At 43.4% G+C, this 18,058-nt stretch overlaps 1 protein-coding gene across 2 annotated transcripts in view; it reads left to right on the forward strand.

Moving 5' to 3' along the window:
- The window catches only part of DENND11 (DENN domain containing 11), a 51,135-nt gene that overhangs the window by 7,480 nt on the left and 25,597 nt on the right, over positions 1-18,058 (forward strand). For both annotated transcript variants that reach the window (XM_032867449.1, XM_032867442.1), the window contains exons 2-3: positions 7,231-7,330; positions 8,308-8,466. In XM_032867449.1, the coding sequence (XP_032723340.1) occupies positions 7,231-7,330; positions 8,308-8,466 (259 nt within the window). The remainder of the gene's footprint in view (positions 1-7,230; positions 7,331-8,307; positions 8,467-18,058) is intronic.

Here is an 18,058-nt window from a genome sequence, read left to right on the forward strand (position 1 = left end):
CTTGTGATCAAAATCATGGATCAGCAAACAGGAAATCCTCTGTGATCAGATTGTCCCCTGATGTATCAAATGCTTTGGAACAAATTCAGCCAGCATTTTAGCAGAACTGACTCTGTGTAGATAGGGGTGCTTCTGTTTTTCTGCTGAACTATTTGACAGTATGTTCCAGGCATCATAACATGTCATTTCTGAATACTTTAGGATAAATCTCCTGAGAATAAGGCCATATTCCTATATAACCACAATATCATTACCAACCCTAGGGTCATTAACCTAGGTTAATTCATCCCTTAGTTTATTTTTTTAGTTAATGAATTTAACTTTTTTTTTTTTTTAGACCAGTTTCAGGTTTACAGGAAAATGAGCAGAAGGTAGGGAGAGCTCCTGTGCTACCTTCCGATCTAGTTTCCCTACCTTACTAACATCTAGCATTCCTGTGGGATGTTTGTTACAGTTGCTGAACCAGTATTGATACATTGTTAACTGAAGCCTGTAGTCTACATTAGGATTTACTCTTTGTATAGTACATTCTACCGGTTTGAAAAAGGCTCAATGTTACGTATCCACTGTAACAGTATCATAGAGAAATAGTTTCACTGCCCTGAAAATCCTTAGTGCCCCACCTGTTCCTCCTTCCTTCTTCGCTGATCTCTTTTACTGTCTCCAGAATGTCGCAGAGCTGGCCTTCTGTAGTACGTAGCCTTTTCAGACTGACTGCTTTCACTTAGCAATATGCACTTGAGTGGCCTTCATGTCTTTGTGGCTTGATGCCTCATCACTGCTGAATAGTGTTTTATTGTCTGGATGTCCCACAGTTTGTTTATCCGTTCACCTGTTGAGGGACACCTTGGTTGCTTCCAGTTTGGGGCAGTTATAAATAAAGCTGTGGTAAACATTCACGTGCTGGCTTCCGTGTGGATATAAGCTTTCACTCATCTGATAACTGAAGGAATGTGATTGCTTGCCTGATCAAGAATATGGTAAGAATATGTTTAGATTTGTAAGAAACAGCCACACTGTCCTCCGAAGTGGTTGTTATCATTCTGCATTCCCGCCGGTAACGAATGAGATTTCCCATTGCTGTATGTCCTTGTTAGCATTTGGTGTTTTCCATGTTTTGGATTTTGACCATTCTAATAGGTGTGTAGTAGAATCTTGTTTTGATTTGGAATTCCCTGATGACCTGTAATTTTGAGCATGTATTTCTTATACTCATTTGCCATCTGTATATCTTGTTTGGTGAGATCACTGTTCCAATATCATGACCCTGAGACAGAAGGCGCATATATGTATATATAGGTGTATGTATATATGTATATATACATACACACATGTTGTTAAAGATTTTTTTTGTCCATTTTTTAAATACGGTGTTTATATTTTCTCAGTGTGTTTTAGGAGATCTTTTTTTTTTTTTTTAAGAGTTTATTTATTTGACAGAGATCACAAGTAGGCAAAGAGACAGGCAGAGAGAGATAAGGGGAAGCAGTCTCCCTGCTAAGCAGAGAGCCGGATGTGGGGCTCCATCCCAGGACCTTGGGATCATGACCTGAGCCACAGGCAGAGGCTTTAACCCACTGAGCCACCCAGCTACCCCATGTTTTAGGAAATCTTTGGCTATTTTGGATTTAAGCCTTTATCAGGCTTTAAATACTTATAAATATAAAGTATTTGTAAAATATTTTACAAACATATTTGTAAAATATTTTAACAAATATTTTATAAACATATTTGTAAAATATTTTAACAAATATTTTATATTTTACAAATATTTTACAAATATCTTATATTTGTAAAAATTTTTATAATTTTTAAAATTTTTAAAGTTTTGTAAAAATTTGTAAAAATATTTTACAAATATTTTCTCTCAGTGTATGGCTTGTTCTTATTCTCTTAATAGTGTCTTCCACAGATCAGAAGTTTTTAATTTTAATGAAATACAGCTTCTCAATTTTTTCTTCATGGATTGTGCTCCTGGTGTTGTATCTAAAAACTTGCTGAACCCAGGATCATTTAGATTATCTCCTGTGTTACCTTCCAGAAGTTTTATACTTTTGTATTTTGCAATTAGGTGTACTATTTGTACTCAATTAATTTTTATGAAAGTTGTAAGGTCTGTATCTCTGTGTCTAGATTTTTTTTTTTTTTTTTTTTTTTGGGCCTGTGAACATCCATTGTTAAAAGATTATCCTTTCTCCATTGTATTGCCTCTGCTGCCTTGGCAAAGACCAGCTGACTGTATTTGCATGGATCTATTTCCGGGCTCTGTATTCTGTTCCCTTGATCTGTTTATCTTGTCTAATTACCATCTTGATTACTATAGTTTTTTATACTAAGTCTTAGAATTCGGTAGTGTCAGTCTTCCCGACTTTTTCTTCAGTATTGTGTTGACTATTTGGGGCCTTTGCCTTTCCATATAAACTTTAGGATTAATTTTTTTTAATATCCACAAATAACTTGTTGGGATTTTTGGTTGAAATTGCATTGGATCTATAGCATAAGGAAATGTGGGGCTTCCTATGGTCAGATTGTTATCCACTTCTAATTCAGCATTGTTCTCCATTTCTAATTCAGCAAGCATCATATCAGAACAGACTGTATTCAGAGATAACTTTTTTTTTCCCCTGAGCCATTTGGAAGTAAATGCAGACACGATACTTTACTCCTAAATTCGAGTATAAACTCTCTAGGAAGAACATTTTCTTACATAACCACAGTATCATTACCCCTAAGGTGATTAACATTAGCTCAACAAAGAGCTTTAAAAAAAAAAAAAAAGCTTGTCCACAATAAAGCTCTTTTTCTTTCTTTTATTATTATTATTATTAAAACCCATCCTGTCCTGCACTAAGCAGTGTTCTGTGTTAGGATCTGAAGATAAACAAGCAAAGTTCCTGTCTTGAAGTCCCGTCTCCCATGGAGAGACATCTTAGACAGTGATTCTGTAGATAGGGGTAAGGACCATAGTAGCTTCATCTACTTTCCTCTCATTCAAGGAGTGTGTCTGCAGAGGCGTCCTCCCTGCGAGGTAGAGAGAACTGTGCCCAGAGCCATGTTGTGGAGCCCATTCCATGATCCACCAGCCACCCCTGATGGAACTTCCCCTGAGGGACTTGCATCCATCTAGAAGTTAAGAATGTCTCTCCCAGGATATCCTTCCCTCCATCTGAGTCTCTGAGTTTCTGTGCAGTGAGGATTGGACAGGCACAGTGGAGCAAGGACAGTGGCTTTGAGAACCAGGCTGAGGGATGGCTTTATTCTACAGGTCAGTGGTATTGAGTAACACGTGGAATTGGCCGTGAATCCCAGGGACCCAAATTAACAGCAGCTTCTTCAAGATAGGAGCTGATTCCTCTGTCATGCAACAGGAGGTAGCTGGTCTGGGGCTGGCAGACTGGCTCTGATCCATGGGCTCATCCGGGGACCTAGACTCGTGATGGCTTGTCACCACATCTGCATCCCAGGCACAGGATGGAGGAAGGGGAGCAGACAGAAAGTACCCTGTGAGGATCTTGGCTACTAGACCCCTCACTTCTGTCCAGATCCCACTGGCTACAACCGACCTTTGTAGACTTACCTAGATGCAAGAAGGTACTGAGAAACAGTTGTCATTTGCAAGGCCACATGCCTGGCTAAATAGAGGGTATTCTATTCCCTGTAAGAAAGGAAAAGTGGGTACTGAGGCCAACTTGCACCTCCTTGAATACTAGCATATTTTCTTTAAAAAAAAAAATGCCTTCTATAAAATTAGTTCCTTAAGATGCTTCTTAAAAATAGGTTTATTGGGCAAAAAAAAAAAAAAAATTGGAAACGTTAAGGTCTCAGAAATTCACAATGCAGAGTAACCTATTAAAGCCTCTGAGAAGTTCTGCAGTAAAGAAATATGTCTATCCTTGTTTAACCTAAGATAACTTGGCTGAAATCCCTTTTTTTTTAATTTGTTTTATTTTTCACAGAAGCCCTATTAGCATAAGCTTTGGAAAATGCCGCTTTGGGGATGATTAAAGGTTTCTTCGTCTGCAGTGATGTAGACATTTTTGCAGTAGTTCTACTCCTAGGGGTGTTGTCAACAGACATGTGTGCATATTATGTCAGTCAAAGTCTAATCAAAGAAACAGAACCGCTAGGAGATGTCTGAAGGGGTTTATTGCAAGAATTTGATCTTACCCAGTCGTGGGAGCTGGGTGGACAGTCTGTGTGAGGCTGCGGTCTTTCTGCCTAATGATGGAGCTTGAACTCTACTGGGCAGGCAGTTACGGAAGAGGAGAGTGTGTATGGTTGGGAAGATGGAGAGAAGCTGGAACTCTTGAGACCCCGGTCAGTCGGCCTCCAGCTTTAATGCTGTGGGTGTCCCGATGAAGCCGATGCCCTTCATTATGGAACCAAACATGCACCTGGCTTAGGAGTCAGAGATGGTGAGAGAGGACCCAGGGGAGGGTGGGTCCAGCACTCATAGGCTTGGCTGCACCTCGACCCTGCCCCAATCGAGGTGGCCTGCAGATGAGTAACAGTGCACGTGAGGTGCCCGATGTTTCTGTGTGCACTCCTCTACTTGCAGTAAAAAAGTTTATAGGTCAAATTAAAGTTTTAACAAGTTGCTGAGCAGTCACGGGCCATTTCCTCCTCGAGTTGGAGGAAAGAGATGAAGTTAGTGTAGGGAGAGAAGGCAGCAGGTATGGGAAGGAGCACGTTCTGTGAGGGAAGATGACAGAGTCTACCTGAGGGGCATTGCAGCTCTGTCCCAGGCTGTACCTTCCTAGGCCAGCCATGGGCTGCCATTGTGAAGGGTTAAGGCCGTGGGCACAGAGGCCAAAGCAGGAGCTCACCAGCAGACTCACCTCCATGGCACGAGGGTAGGGACCATGATCTAGTATTTCTGGGGTCAGCCCCAGCCCTTTTTAAGTTCCTTGGGGGGGTCCTGAGGCACTCCACAGGCAAAGAGCCCCTGAACCCCAGAGATTGGAGACCTGGATGGTAAGGGGGAAGGATGGGGATACCTTTATCCCCAAGTTCACCCCTCTTTCAGAGTGCACTGTGCTTTTTCTTGTTTTTAACCCGGACACACACAACATCATTCTAGCCTGTTTTATAAAATACTAATTCCCCTTTCCAGGCTTTTTGTTTTAGCTCACTGTTAGATTCATGATTCCTCTCTTGAAAGTAAACTATTTGAAAGCTCCGAGGCTGTGACTATGGGATTGGATAACCCTCTGTGATGTCTGCCATGTTTGGAGACTGGATCGTCTGTAGGGAGATGGGACGTGCAGCCTCTCTGATGCTCCGAGCAGTGATCTGTAAGGCCTGCTGGCTGCATTCCTGATGGCAATTCTAATGCCTATGAAAGTTTGTTCTGAAATAAAATCCCACAGTCCCCGCCACCCCATTTACCCTCACAGGCCCACCACCCACTCCTGGGCAGACCATCCCAAGGCCTGCTGCTTCCGCTGCCCCCGCCCCTGCCCCCCTACCTCTTCCCATCCTTCTCTGCCTTTGGAGGGCTCATTTCACACTTTCTCTTGCACCTGGCCAAGGCTGGTCCATGAGGAACATCAAGACCTGTGCCAGGTGCTCAGAGCAAGAGGGAAACCTCTGTCTTCAGGGAAATCATATCCCTTGCCCGGGAATTTATTTTTTTCCCTTCATTTAAGTTGGGAATTAAGTAGCTGGGAGCGATCTTACAGGTGAGTCGGCCTCCTCGATTCCTGAATTGCCCTCCCGTTGCAATGAGGAAACTAAGGCTCCAAGAGGTTTTACCAAGGGTCAATAGCTTGTAGCAAAACCAAGCCTTGAAGCCAAGGCTACACCACCGTCCGCCACCAGGGGGCTGGTCTAGCCCTGTGCAGGGGGGTCCAGGCCAGGCCCCTTAACTACTGACAGCCCCTTCAGGGTGCCCGCTCAGCTAGTTAGGGGTGACTAAGCACGTTTCCTTAATGTCTCATTTCCTCATACGTAAAAATGGGAGAAAGTTGAAAATGTGATGATTACACAACTCCCTTGAATTGTGGGCTTTGAGTGAGTGCACTGTACCGTATGTGAATTGTATCTCAGTAAGGCTGTTAGGAAAAAATAAAAGTGAAATCTCACACGTAGCTTAGTATTCTATTTTGAAAATTTCTGAATATACGAGAAAATAGTAGTAAAGATTCCGTAGTGTTCTAGGTAACAGTGTTAACTGTGCCTGTCTCTGATTGCCTCAGTCGGATGAATGCTCATGACCGCTTCATTCTAAATCCCATGTTCTCCTCTATCATGGTGTTTATCCCCCGGAAGTGTAATCATTTGGGCTCCTTGTTTCTCTCTGGACTCTAATCTCTTTGAGGTCAGGGGCTATGTCTTACTTGACTTTGTAGCTCCAACATCTAGCTCAGTAGAAACTCAGTAATTAATGAAGAGAGAATGAGCCCCAAGGTTCTGGAAGCAAAGAACCAGTGGCTGAATCTAGGATGTGGGCCTCACCTGGGGAGAGAGGAGAAAGAGTTCAGGAAGGAAACAGCTACCTAGATCAGAGAGGCAGGGAAAGAACCCAAGTAGTAGTCTATCATGGGAATCAAGGGAAAAGAGGAAGAAAAATTTTTTTAAAGATTTTATTCATTTATTTGACAGACAGAGATCACAAGTAGGCAAAGAGGTCCATGCTCCCTGCTGAGCAGAGATCCTGATGCAGAGCTCAATCCCAAGACCCCAAGATCACGACCCGAGCCAAAGGCAGAGGCTTAGCCCACTGAGCCACGCAGGCACCCGAGGAAGAAATCTTTGAGGAACTCTCAAATGCTACAAAGAGTCAATGAAAATGTGACTCAAAGTACAGAGTTTGAGGTTTGTCATTCAGTAGCTGTAGAAGGACAAGATGGAGCAAGATCTCGGGGGGTTAAGGAAAGGAAAGGGGGAGAGAGGGTAAAAACACGCCCTTGGAAGTGAGGCCGTGAAAGGAAGGAGGTTCAGAAGTAATGAAGCAGAATGACATCACCAAAGACCGTATCCGTGCTAGAAGGGAGTCTGTGCCCATCCCAAGGCGGAGATGGAAGGCTTCTTCAAGGCCCGTCTCCTGGCACTTTGGAGTAACCGGGGGACTCTGCCAGCATGTGGGTGGCAGATGAGATGACCCACTTGAGCATCTTGGTGGCCGAGTCAGCAGTGCATTTACTGGGCAGCTGTATGCCCTCAGCTCCTGCACAAGGCCCTCTTCTTCAAATGACTTTCTTTTAACTTGGATCCTTCCTTCCCCCACAGGAAACATGGTGGAATGGTGCTTACCTCAAGATATTGACCTTGAAGGTGTTGAGTTCAAGTCTATGGCCAGTGGGTCCCATAAAATTCAGTCTGACTTCATGTAAGTATTTCAGAATGTCAGTCTTCCGTGTACCATTTCCTCTCCTCACATCATTTCCCTTCAGAGTAAGGGCTCTCATAAAAGAGGCTTCCAAAGGTGTGGGGAAAGGCCCTGAAAGTATACCTGTAGTTTGTGTTTATATCTGTTTTCTATCAAGAAGGTCCCCAGCTTTCATTAGAGTCTCAGTGGGTTTCATGACCCCCGAAAGTTAAGAACCATCAGACATTCTCTCCCTCTTAGGAAAACACTAGACTTCTCTTGAGGTTTGGCTTTATTGAAAGAGTGGACTTTCAGTTCAGTGTGGGTTACCTTAAGACATTTATGTCCCCAAACTTGAAATTCCAGCTTTAATTGAGGCCAGATGATAGTCCTGTGTAATGTAGATCGGTGTGAGAAGGAGCAGACAGCTAGAACATCAGGGTAATGAAGAACGAGGTAGCTTGAATCTTCTCATTGGGCTGCAACCCGGATAGAAGTGTGAGAAAGGGGAAGGAGTAAAGGACAGCTCTGGTCCTGTGCCCCATTAAAAGTGTCAGGATTCAGGAAGTGAGAAAAAAGAAAAAAATCAATGTGGTTTATGCTCATAAAACAGTTCCGTTCCAGATGGTCCCGAAGAGGGATCATTGTTTTGGTTCCCTCTCATGGCATGAGCTGTGTTGCCCTAGAGGAGGAGGGATCTGTCCATGGTTGGGGTGTTGAGCAGCAGGCTTGCCAGAGGTCAAGTCCTGGATCCCGCTGGATGACCGTCGGTGCATTCCATAATCTCCTTGCGCCTCGGTTGTCGCATCTCTGGGGTTGAGTGGCTTGGACCAGTGTTCCCCTGTGGTTCTGAAAACATCATCTTCAGGCCGAGCTTCGTCAGGTAGAGCCCTGGACTGCATTACTTGTTTTCCTCGGGACTGCATCTCAAATTAGAACACGAAGCTGAACAAAATTTCCCTGATGGTGATCCACGCTACACACTGGGTCCCTTCTAGCTATTTCCGAAAGGGGCCCTTCTTCGGCCTGGCCTGCTTCGCCAACATGCCTGTGGAGAGTGAGCTGGAGCGCGGCGCCCGGATGAAGTCTGTGGGCATCCTGTCTCCGTCCTACACCCTGCTTTACCGGTACATGCACTTCCTGGAGAACCAGGTTCGGTACGTGGTTTACGTGCGTGTGTGGGGAGGCCACAGGGACGCCCCACCTGCCCAGGGGTGGGGGGGGCATGTGTGAGGAGCTCTCCGAAGAGAAGCCTGTGTGCCCACGCAGCAGATGGCCTTCCATGGACATCCATGGCCACATTTCATGCCTCAGAGGGGGGGGTCTTTCTGTCCTAAAGATTCTTCTTGCTGCAGGAAAAGCCGGATGGGTTTGCCTTCAGCTTGTGTTTTGTTTAATGACATAATCTGTTGACAGTTACCTGATCTTTGTTTACCCTAAACCACAGGAAATACCTGCTTGCCCCTGGTGGGCAGACAGACTCTATAAACTCTTCTTAAGCGTAATCCTTTATTATCTGGGGTTATTATTACCACTTGTGGTAAACAGAAAGGAATTTTTAACAGAAGCAGCGAAACCATTCATGATTTTATACATTTTTTATTACTCTAATTTCATTTCAGATTTTTTTTTAAAGATTTTATTTATTTATTGGACAGACAGAGATCATAAGTAGGCAAAGAGGCAGGCAGAGAGAGAGGAGGAAGCAGGCTCCCTGCTGAGCAGAGAGCCCGATGCGGGGCTCCATCCCAGGACTCTGGGATCATGAACTGAACCAAAGGCAGAGGCTTTAACCCACTGAGCCACCCAGGCGCTCCTCATTTCAGATTTTAACAGAGAAATCTATCCCTAATTCCTGAAGCATTATTAAAATTTTGGCACATTTGTCTCTTTTCTGGTATATATGTATGTATACTTATAAAAATTATATACTTGGCACCAGACTCTACATATGTTTTTATACCTCATATTTTTAAAAATTTATCTTCTTAATTTTCTTATATAACAATCTTTCTTGGTCATCTTTGAAAGAACATGAAATTTGTTGTTTATGGGGAAAAGCTTATTTTTTAAAATATATATAAAAGTACACATGATTTAAAAAAAAATTCTAAATTTTAACACCAAGATCTCCATTATGAATATTCAGTGAATGCCAGTCTAAAAGAGAAATAGTTTTACAAAAATAGGATTAATGCTTTACGAGGATTTAATTTTATCACATAGCGGGCTGGTTTGAAATCCATTGAATTTAATCTTCCTTACAGAGTACAAAGGAAAAGAATAGTGGAACTGAAGGAATTCTCAAACGTCCAGTGGATGTTTGGTTATTTCCTTTTTTTTTTTTTTGCCATGATTTACATTATTTCTTGAAGGATTCCTTCAAAGTTAAGGAAAAAGATTATGAAAACCACAAAAATAGTGTGTCATTCCTATTTTTGTTGAGAAATAACATATACTCAGCATAAGCATCACTGGTGGTTTTCAGTGTCTCGATTCTGGACGTAGTCGGCCATCTTATCTACCACCTCTCAGCTCCTCTGCCCTAGTTCACATCTCAATTCTTACATATGGTGAGACTTACTCTATATTTAGTTCGACAGTCCTGCTTCCCACTGTTCTTCAATCTCGGTTCCATGTGTACCACCATGGCCACAGCTTGGCTGTGGCTTGCCCTGTTCCCCAGCTCCTGACTGGATTTGTTCTTGGCTGGTTGGGTTTTGTCATCAAGTCCATCAGATGCTTTATTCTGTCCCCCATGAGAGGATCCTGGTTGCTGCCTTCCTTGAGGTCTCGAGCCCTTAATCACATGTGTCTGTCACCTTTCCTCTGGATGGCTAGAAGGTTCTAGAATCTTTCCTTCTTCCTCTCAGGATGCTGTAAATATTGCTGTTCTATCTTCTGATACTCGTTGTCTGGAAAAGTCTCTGATTTCTAGATCCATATAGATTCTTAACTCATGAAGTGTCTGAACTTTCTTTCCAGGGATGGTTTGTCCCTTCTGATCTAGAGATATGCCTTTTATTTTTAATTTTGGGAACTTACCATCTGTAAGAAAATATTCAACTTTCCCATTGCATTTTTTTTCCTTCTTTTATGCACCGGTTAGGCATATGTTTTCTCTGCCTCACCCTCTGTATTTGTCATTTTGATGATTATTTTAATAACTCTGTAATGCTAGTTGTTCCATAAATTTTCTTGATTGTTCCCTATGGGTTGAGCACTTAGCATGTTTCTAATTTTTTTTAATTGCTCCTCTGCACTCTGGAACTGTGGAGAACACCTTCATTTAGATCTCTTTTTCTGTTTTTGAAATATTTCCTCAGTTTTGTGTCTCAGAAGTAAGATTATGGAGTTAAAAAAAATTTTATTGGGATCCTGACACTTTTTAAAAAATTGTTATTCCTTTTGAAAAAAACTAATTTCCCCAAGTAGACAATATTTTCTCATGGCTCAACTGTTAAAAATTAAAAGATGGCATTATTATTAGTTAGGGTCCTAGCTAAATGGCAGTACCAGGGGCCTCAAAATACAGTGGTTCAAATAAGGTAGAAAACTCTTTCTGATGTGATAGTCTGTGGTAGGCAGGTGCTCAAGGTGGGAAGCCTGCTGTTCCCTACGGTTGTTTAGGGACCCACACTTCTTTGCTCAGATTGTTCTATCATATCCTAAGAGTAATGTTTGTATTCTAAGACGTTTGTATTCAAAGCTGTTCAGCACTACTGTTTGCGTCTATACCGGAGGGAGGAGGGAAAGCCCCTGGAAATTGCATCATCTTTTCTCACTCACCATTGTCAACTTCTCCATCAAAAGACACACCTAACAGGAAAGGAGACTGGAAGAGGTAGTCTCTAGGTTGGTGACCTTGTGACCAGTTAAAAATCTGGTGATACTGTTGCAAACAGGAAAAAGGGACAGATGGACTTTGGGGCAAAATTAGCAGCCCCTGCCTCAGTTTGCCCTTTTCACTAGTCAAGTATCCATTGGCACTCTTCTTCCCACATGTAGAGGACATTCCCCACACCCCAAGTGAGACCTCATAGAGGCTCATCCATTTAATGCTTCTAGTCTAAAATCCAGGATTTCTGTGTGGTATAAGACCAATCATTAGATCAGCACATGGTTCCTCATACCCTGAAAACCTACAAAAGAGTAGACAAGTCTATTTACTCCCCACCTCCCAAATGCAATATAAAAAGTGGAATGTGGGGGGTGCCTAGGTGGCACAGTTGGTTAAGCATCCAACTTGGTTTCTGCTCCAGTCATGATCTCAGGGTCGTGAGGTCGAGCCCCACATCTGGCTCTCTGCTCAGCTGGAATCTGCTTAAGAGAGAGATCTTCCTCTGCTCCTTTCCCTGGCTCACACTTGCACATACTCGTGCACTCTCTCTCGCTCTCAAATAAAGAAATAAATCTTTGCAGGGGATAAAAAGGTGGACAGTACCGATTCCTATTTGGAAAAAGGAAAGATGAGAACTCCAAGCCGCTGTTAGTCCATAATGATAGTGAAATTCTGCTGGGCAGGGATTGCAAAGGCTTCTTGTCCTGGCAGAGCAGTGTGTTCCTTGCTGGAACCCTGGTTCTGTTATTGACAGCCCCCTTGCCCATTTTCCTCCGTGGCTCCTGGCTTTGCCTTCTAGGAGGTTCTTTGTCCATTTTCCATTGTAACACTTCTGAAGCAGGCATGCTCTCCAACGTGATCTTCTCGAGGCTGCATAGCTGGAGAACACATTTCCCACTGAAGTGTGTCTGTGAGTGTAGTGGTTTCTTTAAAGATCGAGAAGTCATGGGCTTTTATAGACCAGGCATGTGACAATACAGATCCCTCAAAAACTGAATAGTCTTCTGGTCTGTTTGCTTCGAGTCCATTCCAGATAAAAGTATCCACTGCCAAAGATTTCTTTGGGAGTCTTAGTTTTTAAGTCACTGGACGACATACTAGTTACTTGTGTCTGTTCTTGGCGTCTCCATCCTTTCCTCATTTTAATGGCAACGGCCTTGAGGCTGCACCTGAAATCTGATCTTTGCAAATGGACGTGACTCCTGTGACTCTACTCCTAACTAGAGACTTTCATAGAATCTTTGAGAGAAAAAAAAATTTTTTTTTTAAAGATTCTATTTATTTGTCAGAGAGAGCATACAAGCAGGGGGAGCGGCAGGCAAAGGGAGAGGGAGAGAGAAGCAGACTTCCCGCTGAGCAGGGAGCCCGATGCAGGGCTCGATCCTAGGACCCTGGGATCATGACCTGAGCAGAAGGCAGATGTTTAACTGACAGAGTTACCCACGTGTCCCTTTGAGAGAAATTCTTCTGCTTTTGGGGTACAAAAGCAGTTGACTTTTCCAGTCCTATGGGATCCCAAGATAATTGGAGTCCTGAGTTCCTGAGTTCTTCAGGACACACTGCCCTTAGGCTGCATCTCCTTCCATTTCAGCTTGCGAAGCAGTCAGTTCTTACCTGTTTGCATCTTCTCCATCAGGAGCAATCAGCGTTTTATTTCTACCACTTGCCCTGAAATTACAAGTTCCAGTGACACAGGGCCTGTCTTCTAAATTACTGAAGTTCTAACAAGTTTTTGTGACAGTGGAACAAGAGCTCCCAGCTTTCCGGCCTGCAACACCTCTTCTCACCACCTTCCCTTGCCAGCTGCTGAGCCAAAGCCCACAGTGTCTTTTCTGATACGGGGTAACTCATTTCCAGGTGCCATCTTCTGCTTTTGCTAGAGTACAGGCAAGCCGCTACAGCAGAGAAACCCCACATATAGTGACTCGAAGGAGACCGACGTACGGCTTTTCTAGCACAACCGCCTTGGAGGGGGACAAGCCATCCAGGGGGGTAGGTGGCTCTGTTCTGCTTGGTCATCCTGGGACCCAAGGCTTTCCATCCTGTCTGCTCCTATCTCCTAGAGCATCGTCCTCATCGGCATGGTGGAAGTGGACCCACCGTTATCGGGTCATGTACTTCTGGTGTGCAGGAAGAGGAAAAACCACAGGAATACCCCAAGTTAAACACATCCCTTCTCCTTACACGCCATCACCCAGTTCTTCGTTCCTAGCCACGCCTGGTAGCAAGAAGTCTGGCAGTTGTGGTCCTTAATGAGGTGACTGTGTGACAAGCCACAATCAGAAAGGTCTGTTACACATGGAAGAAGAGAGTGGCAGGCTCTACCACTGGCATAAAATGAAACGTCTAGGGGCACCTGGGTGGCTCAGTCAGTTAAGCGTCTGCCTTCAGCTCAGGTCATGATCCCAGGGTCATGGGGTCGAGCCCCGAGATGGACTCCCTGCTCACTGGTTAGCCTGCTTCTCCCTCTCCCTCTGCCCCTCCCCCTCTCCCTGCTCATGATGTCTTTTTAAAATAAATAAAATCTTAAAAAAAAAAAAGAAAGGAACTTTCTTCACCCAGCCTTCACCCAGTTCCCATATCCATCCAGTAATCCCAGTAATTACTGTTAATTTCTCCTCTGTCTTTATAAAATGCAAACACAAATGGATATTCTGTATCCCCCCTGCCTTTTCATGGAAAGAGCATCAAGTTAACCATGTCGTTTTGTACCTTGCCATTCTCAATGATCAATAATATATCTAGGAGATCATACTCTCCTGTCAGTACAGAGAGTATCATGTCTCACAGTTTTGTACGTGCCCTACAGAGAAGATCCACACTTTCTTTATCAAGTCTTTTTTATTGATGGACATTTGGTCATTTCCAGTCTTTTGCTATTAAGGATAATGAATACCTATGCACAAGTATCATTTCACGTGTGAACAGCATATGTATACCTTAAATTTCCAGAAATGAAATTGGCGGTTCAAAAGGAAGAGGCATTTATAATTGTAATAGATATTGTCAAATTGCTTTCCATAAAGATGGTGCCATTTTGCATATCCCCAGTAATGCAGGACAGTGCTGTTTCCTCCCAACATTGCCAACACAAAAACAAAATGTTGAGAGTTTTGGCATTCTGATGGGTAAAACAAGGTACGTGAGTATAGTTTTAATCTGCATTTTCCCTGTGAGTAAGATTGAGCACCTTTATATTTGAGTTACTTGTTTTTCCTCTTCTGTGAACCATGTCTAACCTTTGGTCCAGTTTTCTTTTTTTTTTCCTTCTTTCTGATTATTGGCTTTATTAATTTCTAGGAGTTCTTTGTGTAGTAGGGAGATTTGTTCTTTGTGGAATAAATTGAAAATATTTTTCCACTTTGTCACTCATCTTTTTTTAAAATTTTATTTGTTTTATTATTATTATTATTATTATTATTATTATTATTATTAATTTGACAGAGAGAGACACAGAGAGGGAACACAAGCAGGGGGAGTGGGAGAGGAAGAAGCAGGCTTCCCGCTGATCAGGGAACCCAATGTGAGGCTCCATCCCAGAGCCCTGGGGTCATGACCTGAGCCGAAGGCAGATGCTTAACGAATGAGCCACCCAGGTGCCCCAGATTTTATTTATTTTAGAGAGAAAGAGAGAGTGAGTGTGTGTGTGAACGGGGGAGGGGCAGAAGGAGAGGGAGAGAGATAATCCCAAGCAGACTCCATGCTGAGCATGGAGCCCACTGTGGGGCTCGATCTCATCACCCTGAGATCATGACCTGAGCCGAAATCAAGAGTCTGACACCCAACTGACTGACTGAGCCACCCAGGTGCCCCGTCATTCATCTTTCCATATTACCTTTTATCATGTTTTTCTTCATTGAATTCATTTATCTTTTCATGGCTCCTAGCTTTCCAGTCACAGCTAGGAAGGTTTTCCAGCTTGGTGATTACAGAGGACTTGAGGTGACATGAGAGGAGGGACTTACGTGAGGGTGTGAGGGGGGAGGAGAGTATTTGAGGTAAGCCCAGGCCCAGGCAGGAGCTGTATTGGACTACAGCTGTGACTTGTGTCTAAATTAACTAGACTTGATTTCTGAAAACACTGAGTCTGTGTTTTCTATCCATTCTTATTTTTCACACCCCAAATTTATTTACTAGACTTCCTCCACAACTCCTGGCCTCAATATCTCTCTAGTTAGTCCTTTCTGTGACTAGCTCTTATTAATCAGAAGACATTGGAGAAGTACCTTATAATTTTTAAAAAGTAGAAAAAGGAGGAGGAGTGTTACAGAATAAAAGGGACTTAGAACGCGTTACCAGATCTCTGGACTGTGCTTAGATCATGATTCAAACAGCCAGCTGTAAAACCTTTTGGGGACAGTTGGTATCATTTGAATATGGGCTTGGTATTAATTTATATTCGGGCTTCATTATTATTTTTGTTAGGCGAGATAATGGCATAGTGTTTATGTTCTTTTTTAAATAGACTTTATCAGTTAGAGATGTATACCAAAGTGTTTCTGGGTAAAATGTTAGGATAAGGGATTTGCTTTTAAAGTATTCTAAGAAGAATGGCAGTAGGGGGATAGGGTGTAGGTATAACCGTGTTGATTAAATATTAATCATTCTTGAAGCTAAGTGATGGGTAATGGGGCTTCATATTCTTTTTTCTACTCTTTGTATAAGTTTAAAATTTTCTGTAATGAGAAGTTTAAAACGCCAAATATAAAATTACCATGTACTTATTGTAGAAGACTGAAAAAAAGAGAAAAGCTCAAGAAAATAAAAAGAACATGATCCCACCAGCCAGACATATCTGCTATTAACATTTATATCCTTCTAGACTTTTTTCCCATATGTAAATAAATACGTATACAATAAAAAAATACAAGGTCATTCAATATCTAAAATGCCTGAGCTGATATGGTGTAACCTTTCCATGAATATCATGCATAATAGTTCTCAGCATCATGGTGGTTCCAAGCATTTCCGTGTATAGATGTATCATGATTTATTTAACTATATCACTGCCATTGGGCTTTTAGGTTGTTTCTTTAAAAAAAAAAAAAAGATTTATTTGAGAGGGAGAGAGAAATAGCAGCAGAGATAGCGAGACAGAGCATGGGCGGGAAGGAGAGGGAGAAGCAGACTCCCCACGGAGCAGGGAGCCCAATATGGGGCTCGGTCCCAGAACCCTGGGATCATGATCTGAGCTGAAGGCAGCTGCTTCACCGACTGAGCCACCCAGGCGCCCCTTTTCAGTTATTTCTTATATTTTGCGCCTGGAAACATGAGCATCGCTGTAGGTAAATGATCGTTCATATCCAGATACAGTCGTTTGAGCCACACTCCTAGAGATGGAGTCACGGGGTCAGACAGTACATGCAGTGTACAATGTGATCCAGATTGCAAGCGTCCCTCCAGGGAGGTGGTACCTTTTGTACCTACCCCAGCAGTAAAAGGGATGCCTGTCTTTCTGTACTTGTGAATCCAGAAGACAGACGGGCTCAGACCGGGGTAGGGTAGCGATGCAGGGTAGCCATCCCGCAGAGGCATCTCTGGCTCTGACATTGGATGCATCATCACCGGGGCGTGTAGGGGAAGGCAGGGTTAGCCGCAGTGGGCGTCCGCGTGGTCACAGGAGCTTATGTTCTGTCTGCGAAGGGGCTTGGGCTTAAGGAGAGCCCCGTGTCTCTGGCCCTGCAGGGAGCTCTCCATCTGGCCGGGACACCTGCCTGAGGCTTCAGATCAGTTAGCATATACCATGTGCCTTGTTCTCTAGTGTTTACGAAGTCCTATCCCTTGGACTCTCTGCATAGATGGCTCAGCCTGCATTTTGGTGTGGTACTTCCTTGTCTAGGCATCCGTAGAGACAAGATCACCCGGAAGGTCCCCTTTTGCCCATCTCTGAAGCTCAACACACCTCCCAGCTCTCAACCTTGCTTCAGTACCTTTCGGGTTATCTTGGTATGGCGGCTCACTCATCAGTGTTGTCTGTTGCAAAATCTCCAGTGGGTTTACATTTCGCGGCTTTCGTACAACAGTTGTAACATTGACCTGGAACTGTCAGTTCTATGCCCATGCTCATATGTGGTTGTCCATACCAGTGCCTTGTTTCACTCCGCCCGTCAGAGATCTCTGAGACTGTCCGAGGACAGGCTCCGGAAACTAGCTTTCTAAGGTTCTCTAATGTAGTGAGCTTTTCTTTAGAAAGCCAGTTCAAGTATAGCATTGTTTTTATTTTTAAAGATTTTATTTATTTATTTATTTGACAGAGATCACAAGTAGGCAGAGAGGCAGGCAGAGAGAGGAGGAAGGGGGAAGCAGGCTTCCTGCTGAGCAGAGAGCCCGATGCGGGGCTCCATCCCAGGACCCTGAGATCATGACCTGAGCCGAAGGCAGAGGCTTAACCCACTGAGCCACCCAGGCATCCCCAAGTATAGCATTTTAAGGTAGTCAAACAGAAAAGACCATCAATGGGGCATCCAATCCACAACCTAGGAAATAAAGAATGTCACTGAAATTACCCTGGATACAGCCCCCCTTTAGTGAAGAAAACAGTGTATTGAAAAGACAGTGAACTGATTCTCCCTGTTCCTTTAGGGAAATTACATCCTAGTGAAAACACCTTTGAACTTAATCATCTTTGCATTCTTTTGTGTTAAGCAAATTTTTTTCAGTTGGACACACATCCTTAAAGGGTATCTGGAATCTGCCATTGTCTCAGAATTAAACAGAGCTGAGGCACCGTGGGTTTCCCAGGGAGCACACGAGTAAGAGTGAAAGAAAGGGTTATAAGCCCCCACCTCCCATCGGCAGGCATTGTTAGGTCATGGGATTGCCTTCTTGTGCAAAGCTTAGATTGGAATGTATAGGAACCCCCAAATTAGAGAGCCTTTCCCCCAACACACCCCAGAGGAACTTACCTG

The sequence above is a fragment of the Lontra canadensis genome, unplaced genomic scaffold (genome assembly GCF_010015895.1).
Source record: "Lontra canadensis isolate GAN:19392208 unplaced genomic scaffold, GSC_riverotter_1.0 scaffold2, whole genome shotgun sequence".
Lineage (NCBI taxonomy): Eukaryota > Metazoa > Chordata > Mammalia > Carnivora > Mustelidae > Lontra > Lontra canadensis.